Genomic DNA, 12287 nt, shown 5'->3' with positions numbered 1-12287 from the left:
CCTGTATTTTCATGTCCTCTGCTGTCTGCAGATTTAGAGACATAAGAGATATTGGAGCCAGGTTTTCCAAGGAATGTGGAATCTGTTATACCAGTCATCCACTGTGTGACTTTGGGCATAGCACATACTTGGGTGAGGCTCTTTTGTTTATCATTTATGAAGTGGGGGTGATGATAGTCATGGCTACCTCCTAAATTTTCTGTGAAAGATGCAAGGTCTGGGGTAGTAGCTAGCACGTAGCTAGTATGATAAATTCCTTCATATATACCATAAAATTCCCTGCATCTAGTGTAGTGCTTGGAGAGATAGTGGACAGTGAACAAGAGTTAATGCTTACAGTTCAGTACACTAATTTGATATAGCACAGTCCGAACTCTGTGACTCTCTTTTGACACCTTCTGTCAGGAGCAAATGATTCATCTTTGCCAGAGGATGCGTACTTTCTGCTTAAACACTTGAGTTCCCTATCAAATCCGTGTGAGACATTTTGCATCATAAGGGGGAGAAGACTCAGCTGAAGGAGACTTGAGGAGACGAGGAGACATATGAGGATGAGGTGGACTCGCAGAGATTCTTACACACAGAGTCTGAAGGAAAGCTACGCGGTCAAAATAGCCTGGAGTTAAAACTCGCCTCCAGGACCTCCCCACCATTCTATGCAAAACAAGCACTCTGTCACCCGAAGGAAAAAATGGACATTGGGTTGATTTTGCCCAGCTCCCAGCCTGTCCCAGCCTCTGGCTGATCTCCACAATTCCTTGCCGCAGCTGTTTAAGAGATAACTACTCTGAACAACCTTGCAGAAGAACAGGCCCCCTTAAGACAGGAGCTTTCCACATACGTGCCTCTATATACTTCCTCTTTTCTTGGGTAAGGGCAGCAGCTCACTAATCTGACTGATGCCCCTTCTTGCCTCATAAAGGTGATCTGTAAAAGACTGCTCTCATTCTTTTTCTCAACCTCGCCTTCTCTAACTGCCTTAACTTACAGGGTCCATGTTAACTGGTCTGAGCTGGTATAGATGGGTCTTTGTTGAAATCAGCGGAATGGATGAGAGTATCTTTTCATCTTGTACTTGCCTTCTGACTCTGCAGTACCTAAATCAGATCTTATTCTTTGAAGTAATGTTATGAATCTTATCGGACAAAGCCAGACTTCTTCATTTGGGAGTAGATTTGGAAGAGAACACTTGGTCTCTCAGCACTCCCCTTCTCAGGAAGGTTACAGAAACCAAAATAAGACCTACCAGAATTGGGGTGGGCAGGGTGTCATTATCACATACATCCTCAAGAGGAGCTCCAAAGAGCTGTTTTGGCTTTGTGGGTGGTAGACATGGGTGTTGGTTCTCCTTGCAGCTCCTGGAGATACAGCCAAAGGCCCAGTTTTTGAGAGAACTCTTCCTAACTGTCTTCTTGTCTGAAACTAATGTAGAAGAGACATTTTCACTAGTAGTAGTTTAGCTTATTTAGCCTGATTTCCACCACTTACATTCAGCAGCATGTTCATGGCAGAGGCTGAAAGAGAGAAACCGAACCATTTGTTACATAGCATTCCCCTCATTCTGAAGCAGGCTAATTGCATCCTTGTGGTGTTACCATGTTCTTCTTGCCCATATTCTGCAAACCAGTAGTTAAACCTAGAGGCGTGGTCAGACTCAGGGTAGATTCTCCCTGTGACAGTATTCCCCAGACAGTGCTCTCTATTCCCTTTGCCCTGTGTCATGAGGCACTTAACCTATAGTTATACAGGTTTCCTAATGTTGAGTATTATCAGTGGATTCTGGTTTCAGATCTCATTTTAAAGGCCAAAATTCTTTAATATTCAAATCAAGCAGCATTTGTAGGAAGTTTCCTTCCTCTGTTCAGTTACCTGTTTGGTTTTCTGAGTACCCAGTCATGCACAATTTTCTCCCTTGAAAAGAATCGCCTTTCACGAGACATCCTTCCTGACAGTGCTTGTCAGCCTCTGGACCTCTCCTCTGGGAGGCCACACACCTCAGTCAGCTCCAAGAACGACTTCCTGCCCTCAGGGTCCTTGAGAAGTAGTCATTAATTGCAGACCATATGGTCGGATTACAGGGGGCCATTTTTTGTGTGTGTGACACTTTACTCAGCTAACCCAAAGATGAATTTTAACTACCAACAGCCCCTGTCAAAGGAATATTTTTCAAAAAAGAGTGATCAGCAGTGAAGAATTGAGTTCAAAGTGTCTCGTGCCCAGCTATGAATGTTTTCCTGATATTTCCTCAATAAACCTGCTTAATATTTCCTTAAATAACCAGCTAAAGAAGTCAATTAGAGGAGCCCAGTTGTAGAAAAATAAACAGAAGAATTTAACCAAATCTTTTAAAATGCCCATTCACTTGTCTTTCGGAGACATAGTGAGTGCGTCACCATGTCCATTCAAATGAGTGAACCACTTGTGCTGGGTGAGAGAACCAGAAGGCTCCTATTCTGCCTCTTAATTGGATGAGTTACCTAAAACTCTTTGAGCCTCAGTTTGCTCAAATGTAACATAAATGAGGCTACTTACACCTGACTGGACTACATAACATAATGTACTACCCAGCACAAGACATGGCACATAGCAGCCTTAGTAAAGGTAATTTCCCTCCTTCAGAAGGCCTAAGGCAGCCTAGACATCAGTCGCCTCCCCCTAAGCAGACCGCACCCCCATTCTCCATTTGACTGTGTAGCCTCCAGAAGGTGTGCATTCCTGAAGGAATGCCATCACTTTGCCTTAGGCTATTTCTGCCCTGACATTCATACTACCATCATTTTAAAAGGAGATAATGAAGAAAGCAAATGCATTCTTAAATTCAGGAACAGATTCTCCTAATTAATATGTACAAACGTGAAAAGATACATGTTTATATGGGTTGAGTTGCTTTATGCACCCTGGTTTCCCTACTCTTAACCTGATTCTTTTATTTCTAAACTACCCACAGGTATTCATGTATTTCAAATGTATTCCTTCATTGTTCAGCTTTAATAAGAATACTCTTAGGAAGAAAACTCTATCAGTTGGTACAAAGCTATATGGCCAGCTAGCCTATAAGCATAGATGGAAAGCAAAATAGACATTAAGGCCTACGCTTTTATTTTCGGGCCTAGATTGGCCTTTCATAATGTACATTGGTTGGTGTTAGAGTTCTTGTGGGCTCTGTGACCAATAAAACTGTATACTATATCCACGAAAAGTATGGTGCTCAATTATTCAGTCGTGTCCACCTCTTGAGACCCCATGGACTATAGCCTGTCAGGCTCCTGTCCGTTGGTCTTCCTGGATATTAATACTGGAGTGGGTTGCCAGGGACTGTGAAACAGGTTAACTTTACAACCTCATCTTTCTTAAACAATCCTGGCAAGATTTAGGTTAGTGTTTTTCCTCATGCTCAAATTAGGGTTTGAATGTTAAAAACTGAAATTGTGTAGCTTTGTGGGTATAGAATAACTATTATAGGAATACAAATACATTAAGTAGAAATTCTATTCTGGCCCCCGTACTTGCTAAATTAGTAAGACATTTTCTTCAGAGAAAGAAATGTCAATGGGACAATACTGGAATGGTAGTAGGGATAATTGCAAGAGGAAAGACTTAAAAACAAACAGACATATAAACATTCAGTCCAGTTCCATTTGCAACCTAGGTCTGAAGCAGAATGGAAAGAGAGCTTGCTGTGGAGGTAGAATCCAGAGTTCACGTCTCAGAGGCAGTCCTAAGGTGGTGGAGGAATAGAACAGAAAGACGACTTTCTCCTCACAAATTCATCAAAAGAACATTGAATGCTGAGCAAATTCCACAAAACAATTTCTGAATGCTGCCAGAGCACATCAGGCACCCAGAAAGGCAGCCCATTGTCTTTAAAAGGTGGTGGGACAAAATATAAAAGAGAAAAAGAGAGACAAATGAGGTAGGGACAGAGATCTGTCCTGGGACGGTAGTCTTAAAAGAGGAGAAGTTTCCCAACACTAGGAAACACTCTCATTGGCAGGTCAGTGGGGAGTTTTGGAATCTCAGAGGGTAACATAACGGGGAGGAAAAAGAAAGAAAGAAACCCCACAGATTGCATGCCTAACATCAACTTCCAGCAGGGAACTAGTCCAGACACTCACAGTTGCCACCAGCAAACTGGGGGCCTGAACATGGAGGTGCGGGCTGCATTGCTTAGGGTAAGGGCCAGGCCTGAGTGCCCTGAGGGCAATCTGAGGGAGCTAATGTGAGATAGCAACCCAAATTGTGGGATAGCCAGCGAGAGAGAAAAAAAAAAAAACTGTCCTGTGAAAAGCCCTAATCTAAGGCACTTCCTGGCCCACTCACAGAGCAGAGGACTGAGAGAATACCAGAGCAGAGCTAGCTGGCTGTGCACTGACTCATCTCCCACCAGAGACAGGGAGGCAGGCGGGGGCAGCCAGAGCCTGAAAGGGGCAATCTCAGCCCCAGAGAGGCATCCTCTACAAAACTGCAAGCAGGCTCCCATTTGCTAACCAAGACTTGTTGGGATTCTGGGCGGTTGACATCTGCTGGGACGGTCGCAGCCAGAGATCAGCTCCCCAGAAGAGACACACGGCCCACCTGAGACAGGCAGGCCTGCTGCCACCCAGCAAATCAAGCGGCTGGGATGGGGGAGGTGATAAGACACAACACACCTGGGGGTCGCTAAGCACCTGGTCGCCTGAGCTGCTCGGACATGGGAAGGGCACAAAACGCAGGTCCGACTGAGTCTGTGCCTTTGTGGAGTACCTGAGAACCTGAACCTGAACCTGAACGGCTTAGACCTGGGAAGTGCACGCAACCCAGGGCCTGCCTCAGACAGTTGCAGGCAGAGCAACCTGGAGCCTGAGCAGTGTAGACTGGGAAAGGATACACACCGTGAGCGGGGGCAAACCCAGTGCGGCCAGGACACTGTGAGCACATGCCAGGGATATTTGTTTGCAGTGCTCCTCCGTCCCCACAGCACCAATGAATAAGGGAGCCTAAATAAGTGACCACCTTCACCCCCATGAGTCAGGGCGGAAATTAGACACCAGCAAATAGAAGAAGTTAAAATAAACAGAGGGAACCGCTCTGGATAAGACAGGTGCAACAGATTAAAACCTTGTAGTTAGCACTGACTACATTGGAAGGAGCCTATAGATCTTGAGAACTATAAGCTGGATCACGGAACTATCTGAAACTGAACTAACCCCACACTGCCCACAACAACCGAAGAGAAATTCCTAGATATATTTTTAGTATTATCATTAAAAAAATATTTTTTTAAATTTTTAAGTCCTCTATTACTTCTTTAATTTTAATTTTTATAACCTACTATTACCTGCAAACTTCATATATATGTTTTGTTATTTTTTGTGACTTTGTTTTGTTTTTCTAATACTGTATTTGGGAGACTCTAACCTTTACTGTACACTTTTAATATTTGCTTTTTGGTATTTGTTGTCAATTTTGTACGTTTAAGAACCCAATCTTCACTACCCATTTTTACTTGGGAGTTTGATCACTGCCTTGATTGTGCTCTCCCCCTTTTGACTCTCCTTTTTCTCCACCAGGTCGCCTCTATCTCCTCCCTCACCCTTTTCTTCCCTACCCACTCTGTGAATCTCTTTGTGTATTCCGGGCTATGGAGAACATTTTGGGAACTGATTACTGGCTGGATCTGTCTCTCTCCTTTTGATTCCCTCTTTTCTTATCCTGATCACCTCTCTCTGCTTCTTCCTTCTCTTCTCTGGGTAAGTGCATGAGCCTCTCTGAGGGGCCCAGACTGTGGAGAGCACATAGCGAATTGATTACTGGCTAGCTTGCTCTCTCCCCTTTTGATTCCCCCTCTTCTTCTCCTGGTCAACTCTATCTCCCTCCTCCTTATTCTCTTCAACATCTAACTTGGTGAAACTCTCAGGGTGTCCCTCACAGTGGAGAAGCTTTTCATCATTAACCTAGATGTTTTATCATCGGTGCTGTACAGATAGAGAAGTCTTGAGGCTACTCTAAGAATAAGACTGAAAACCAGAGACAGGAGGCTTAAGTTCAAAACCTGAGAACACCAGAGAACTCCTGACTCCAGGGAACATTAATGGACAAGACTTCATCCAAAAGCCTCCATACCTACACTGAAACCAAGCACCACCCAAGAGCCAACAAGTTCCAGAGCACGACTTACAACACAAATTCTCCAACAACGCAGGAACATAGCCCTGAGCTTCAATATACAGGCTGCCCAAAATCACACCAAACCCATAGACATCTCAAAACTCACTACTGGACACTTCATTGCCCTCTGGAGAGAAGTCCAGCTCCACCCACCAGAACAGGGACGCAGGCTTCCCTAAGCAGGAAACCTTGACAAGCCACTCATACAATCCCACACAGAGTGAGGAATCTCCACAATAAAAAAGAACCACAAGCTGCCAGAATACAGAAAGGCCACCCCAAACACAGCAATCTAACTGATGCTGAAGCTAAAACTCCAATGCTTTGGTCACCTGATGTGAAGAACTGACTCATTGGAAAAGACCCTGATGCTGGGAAAGATTGAAGGCAGGAGGACAAGGGGACGAGAGAGGATGAGATGGTTGGACGGCATCACCAATTCAAAGGACGTGAGTTTGAGTAAGCTCTGGGAGTTGGTGATGGACAGGGAGGCCTGGCGTGCTGCCGTCCTCGACCCCAAGGACTTGGGGTCACTGTAGTCCTTGGGGTAGCAAAGAGTTGGACACGACTGAGCAGCTGAACTGAACTCAATGAATCGTGATGTCTCCTAAAGCTGTACTAGTTGCTTCTTGAAATCAGAACAGTCTTATCCTTGCTTTGATCTCACAAGTGGGAATCTTCCCATGTCTTGGAGCAGATGGAAATTACTGCCCTTAGAATGTGCTTTGGGCTCTAGGATCTCCCACTGACCCCTGGCAGCCTTGCTGTCTTTGGCATCAAAGCCAGTTACATTATTCACATACCTGCAACCTTCTCACTGTTATCGGTAATATCAGTGATATCACTGTTATCAGAACTCACTGACGTCTCTCCAAAGAGACAAGTGATATCTTCTCCAAATATCTTGAGACAGTTTTCAATGAGAAATTGTATGAAAGAAATCTGTAACACGAAGGGGCAAAAAATGGGGTATTACTCTACATATGGTGTAATAGTAAATCACATTTCATCCATGAATCTTGGCTCTAACCAAAAATGCAAAAGAAATCTGAGAAAAAATCAGACTTGATTAAAAAATATATAAATATATATACATCAGCTTTTTCTAAGACATAACTGATACTTTTAAGAGTAGTTTGGGCTCAAATTTTAAAATTCTTTTAGTCAGTGTGCTAAAGTTTTATTATGTACCCTGCTTTAATAGCTAAAATTTTGTAATGATGGTTAACATGCTTAAAACTAGGATGATTATTAAGTATCCCGCATAGGATTTTTGGGACAAAAATATATATTCTCTTATTAAGTTTTATTTATTTTTAATAAATTTGTTTCTAGTTTTATTGAGATAGATTTTTTATATCTCATATTATTAAAATTTATACAGTATCAAATACAACACCAATTGTGAATTTCACTTCAGTGAAGAAATATCTGAAACTTGGGTAGCAGAGGTTTCTGTGTTGGCCGGGGGCCTTTGTGAAGGAAGAAAGCATCTGGAGAGAAAACATGTCTGTCTGTCTTACCACATTCCCTTGCCTCGCACTTGCTGTCCGGGGGAGCTTGGAGAAGAGCTGTGATCTTATTAGGCATGTTGTGGCTCTCTTAGGATGTTCTGAAATATTTACTAGCTTCCTCATCCTCAGGCAGAGACACAATAGAAGCCAAGTATTTTCCTGAATGACCCACCGGTGGCAGAGTGCGGCCAGTATGTGTGGAGCCTCAGGTGCTCATATTGCCCAGGCCGCTAAGATGTGCCGAAAGTGACCAGATGTATTGGGTGTCATCATTGTGTAATGATGAAATCATAGTTTGGAGGCTTGTACACCCTCAGTGATTAGGCTGAGAGTTGAACCTTGGCTCTCTGATTCCAAAGCCAGGTTCTTTTCTATCATATCATCCTACTCTTACCTCTCTATCGTTTAGTCTCTTGGATGGCAAAGGGGAAGTGAGTCAACTGTTCTCAGTTATAATACACCTTCCCATGCCCAACCAGAGTAGGACTCTGCCACTCCAAAGCAGTGTAATTAAAATGTGCACTTAAAAACTGGTTCATCAGAGTTAATACTACAGACTTCAGGTTCAAGATGGGGACTCTGCTCCGCAAGGCATAAAAATGAGAGATCTCATTACCTGTTTGGTGAAGTTTTCTGAGCTGCCAGAATTAGACAGACAAAGCATGCTTGGGGTTATACACACTGATAAATTATAAGCTGTCATCTGATTGGATGAGGAATGTTGCTCAATATTGTATAAAACTGCAAAAAGATATCGCAGAAAAACTACATTGGCTCTCGGCAGCTGGTCTAGAAGCCTAAGGACAGAGAAAACACTTATAAATAAAGCGAGTCATTTTGCTTAGTAAGTGGAAATACAGAGAACAAAGTACTTCTTTTTATACCATGTACACAGTCCATTCTCACAGTTCCAGGCATGAATGCATACAAAAATGTTTCACTGAATTTAATTCCTGAACCAGGTAAGACCTACTCTGGTTAGTTATGTGTTTGTATTTAAGATCATACCACTGGCGGATTGGTTCTTTATCATCTCAATTTAGACCAGTGGATTTCATCTCCAACAGTTTCATGTATTCAGAAGGTGTAAAATGGTCAAGCAGTCCATGATAATGAGATTAGGAGAAAAACACCAATTACAGTGTCACCAGTAAGGCATGCATCTCTCTTCAAACTAGCTTCCATGGGCATGATCAAGTGAAACCCCGTGATACTGATCATTATTTTAGAGGACACAGCTGTAAACTATAAGCTAATATATTCCTAAGAGTATGTTGGTTATATTTTCTCAGAGTTGAGTAATTATGGCATCATTACCTCTGGGTTGCGGTTATTTTGTCTTCCTCCTCGCCTTGATCAATAACATCAAGCCACTTATCATAGAGACTGGCTGAAAATATGCTTCCTTGGATATTTCGAAGAAAATCCTTATATAGATCAAAAAGTATGTATTATTCTTAGGATAAATTCAATGGAGAAATTGCAAAGAAAATATTTAGTGGAAAACTTCAATTCAGTCCACAATTCCTTCACAGCCACGCAGACTGATTCACACAGAGTTTGGCTGTCATTCTCCACAGCCTTGCACACCCAGAAGTACTGGTTGGATTTTCCCCAACTAAAATAAGAAGCATAAAAGCAGAGTCTAGGCTGTAGTGAGAATGCAGCTAAAGCTCCTTCTATCACCTGGAACTTATCTCTGTGTACATGTTAACACATTAGTACAAACTGGCAAGGCCTGGTTATAACTGATCCTAAATCCTATTAGTTTCTTGAAAAGAAACGCACATGCCCATTTTGTTTGTTTACTTCAGACACATGCTTGCTTGTGATTCAAGAAAGAGAAGTTCTGAAATAAACAAAATTACACCCCTACATGCTCTTATACACATATTAAGAGAAAACCTGAAGTATGTGTGCTCTTTGCGAAAAAGCTAGTACCGAAATTGCTTCAATGTTTTTTTTTTTTAAAAAAAAATCATATAAAAGTTCAGTTCTACAGACTTTTAAGCAGCAGGTGTTAGAAGTAAATCTAAAGCCCCAATGGTAAACTACATGTTACCCTTACAACTCTTTGAATTGTATATATCCACCCAAAGAGAAAATTGAAAAATTAGATTCATTGCAACTTGACACCTGTGGGATAGAATATGCAAATGTCAGCTTCCTAAGTGGAGGCCTGCAAACTTTATATTGATGACCAAGTCTTAATATCGGAGAATGGGGCCTATTAAAATGGATGAAGTTGTAACCTGTTGTGCAAGACTGAGGGGAAATGATTGCATTGCCTTGCCAGTTTCAAAGGCACAACTTGCTTCCACTGGTCTTAATATACAGCCTGACTTCTCTTAATAGTATCTTCTTTACGCAGTGTTTCTAAGGCAACTATCATGATTACAATCCTGTTAGTGTTCGCTTGTTTCAGTACTTATTGAGCTGCTGTTTGTGTCAGGCACTCTCTTGAGTACTGAGGATAGAGTATGAAGATAATGCACAAAGTCTCAGTCCTCTCATACTTTTTCTTGGAATTGGTATAGAGTACCCAATGCTGGTCATCAGGGTTTCACTATGCTTCTTATGGAGTGTCCGCAGTACATTTGGAAGGAGGAAGCACTCCATGTGAGTTCAGCCATTCAGTCCTGTCCTACTCTTTGTGACCCCATGGACTGCACACCAGGCTTTCCTGTCCATCAGCAACACCTGGGTCTTGTTCAAATTCACATCCATGGAGTTGGTGATGCCATTCAACCACGTCATCTGGCTTTGGCTTCTGGGAGTCTGGGAGTGTGCAGCAGGGCCTTTGCCTTGTGTACCAAACTACATGCACTTGGAGTGTGTCTCTTCTCTCTCCTGAACCCTGTGCTGTAGAATCGATTGGTGAGACTGAGTATGGATAAGCCAGGACATGACTCATGCAGAATATTCCGTGGGTATTTGCTATTGGACCACTGTTTATAGACAGTTTAATGACAAACTCAATGTGGTTCTGACTATATATTCATTTCTGATTTACACCAACTCCATGGTTGCTTTGACATATGGTATTCTCAAGGCCAAAGTTCCAAGGTTTGATTCCCCACCAAGATCAATCAACTTTAGGAAGAGAAAACTTTGGGACTGTCAAAGACCTGTACCCATAAGTAGCCACCCTCTTACTAGTCTGTGCTTATAGCATGGAAACAGGCAAGAGCCTAGTAACACTTGCTCAAAAGTGAAATCAGTTCCAAGTGTGCACCTTTTAGAGGGTAGCACTCTACTTGCTATTTGCATACCTAGTGTGTATTATTATGGGTCAAGTGTCAAGGGGTCAACTCTAAATAATACCTGCACTGTTTCTATTATCATACAATCGAACATTAATAGGGGACAAGGAAACACCATATGTTATTTGGTTTCTAAGATAATTTTAATAACCTGTCTGTAGTTATTACTACATCAATATATTTTTGTTCATAGCTGCTAACAAGTACCAAGATGGACTGATTAATTTTTTCTTTCTGTTGTATTATCGCCCTGGTAGAAATTTAACTACACACGGGTGATTTAGCTGTATCATTTGAAACTCAGTCTATGTTTTGTATAAACCTATTGAATTTTGCAAACTTCCAAACAGATTTTGATTGTTGCACTCCCTTTAAAAATAAGATTTATAAGATTAGGCATGTAGTAAAACTGGTTACCATGTAACTGTAACCTTGAGTGGTGGGCTAAACTTACAAATGTTAACAAAGCCATTAAAACTCCTAGAGGAGAACATAGGCAAATCAGTCTCTGACATACATCACAGCAGGATCCTCTATGACCCACCTCCCAGAATATTGGAAATAAAAGCAAAAATAAACAAATGGGACCTAATTAACCTTAAATGCTTCTGCACATCAAAGGAAACTATCAGCAAGGTGAATAGACAGCCTTCAGAATGGGAGAAAATAATAGCAAATGAAGCAACTGACAAACAACTAATCTCAAAAATATAGAAGCAACTCCTACAGCTCAACTCCAGAAAAATAAATGACCCAATCAAAAAATGGACCAAAGAACTAAGTAGACATTTCTCCAAAGAAGACATACAGATGGCAAACAAACACATGAAAAGATGCTCAACATCACTCATTATCAGAGAAATGCAAATCAAGACCACTATGAGGTACCATTTCACACCAGTCAGAATGGCTGTGATCCAAAAGTCTACAAATAATAAATGCTGGAGAGGGTGTGGAGAAAAGGGAACCCTCTTACACTGTTGGTGGGAATGCAAACTAGTACAGCCACTATGGAGAACAGTGTGGAGATTCCTTAAAAAACTGGAAACAGAACTGCCTTATGATCCAGCAATCCCACTGCTGGGCATACACACTGAGGAAACCAGAAGGGAAAGAGACACGTGTACCCCAATGTTCATCGCAGCACTGTTTATAATAGCCAGGACATGGAAGCAACCTAGATGTCCATCAGCAGATGAATGGATAAGAAAGCAGTGGTACATATACACAATGGAGTATTACTCAGCCATTAAAAAGAATACATTTGAATCAGTTCTAATGAGGTGGATGAAACTGGAGCTTATTATACAGAGTGAAGTAAGCCAGAAGGAAAAACACCAATACACTATACTAACACATATAT

The 12287-nt window shown here is 41.9% G+C and overlaps 1 protein-coding gene across 33 annotated transcripts in view; it reads right to left on the bottom strand.

The window, feature by feature from the left end:
• LOC109553295 (mitotic spindle assembly checkpoint protein MAD2A) overlaps window positions 1-12287 on the bottom strand; it is a 651283-nt gene that overhangs the window by 437600 nt on the left and 201396 nt on the right. For 3 of the 33 annotated variants that reach the window (XM_070790788.1, XM_070790786.1, XM_070790787.1), the window contains 4 exons: window positions 8979-9088; window positions 8278-8458; window positions 6951-7089; window positions 1247-1422 (listed from right to left, as the gene is read on the bottom strand). The exons of 28 other annotated variants lie outside the window; for them this stretch is intronic. In XM_070790788.1, coding sequence (XP_070646889.1) covers window positions 1247-1422; window positions 6951-7089; window positions 8278-8458; window positions 8979-9088 — 606 coding nt within the window. Of the gene's footprint in view, window positions 1-1246; window positions 2149-6950; window positions 7090-8277; window positions 8459-8978; window positions 9089-12287 lie in introns of those variants that run through there. 2 more of the 33 variants (XM_070790789.1, XR_011567001.1) reach the window with 2 other exon arrangements.

This window comes from Bos indicus, chromosome 6, assembly GCF_029378745.1.
Source record: "Bos indicus isolate NIAB-ARS_2022 breed Sahiwal x Tharparkar chromosome 6, NIAB-ARS_B.indTharparkar_mat_pri_1.0, whole genome shotgun sequence".
Classification (NCBI taxonomy): domain Eukaryota; kingdom Metazoa; phylum Chordata; class Mammalia; order Artiodactyla; family Bovidae; genus Bos; species Bos indicus.
The sequence above is the reverse complement of the archived record's forward strand: the minus strand, read 5'-3'. Positions and strand labels throughout refer to the sequence as shown.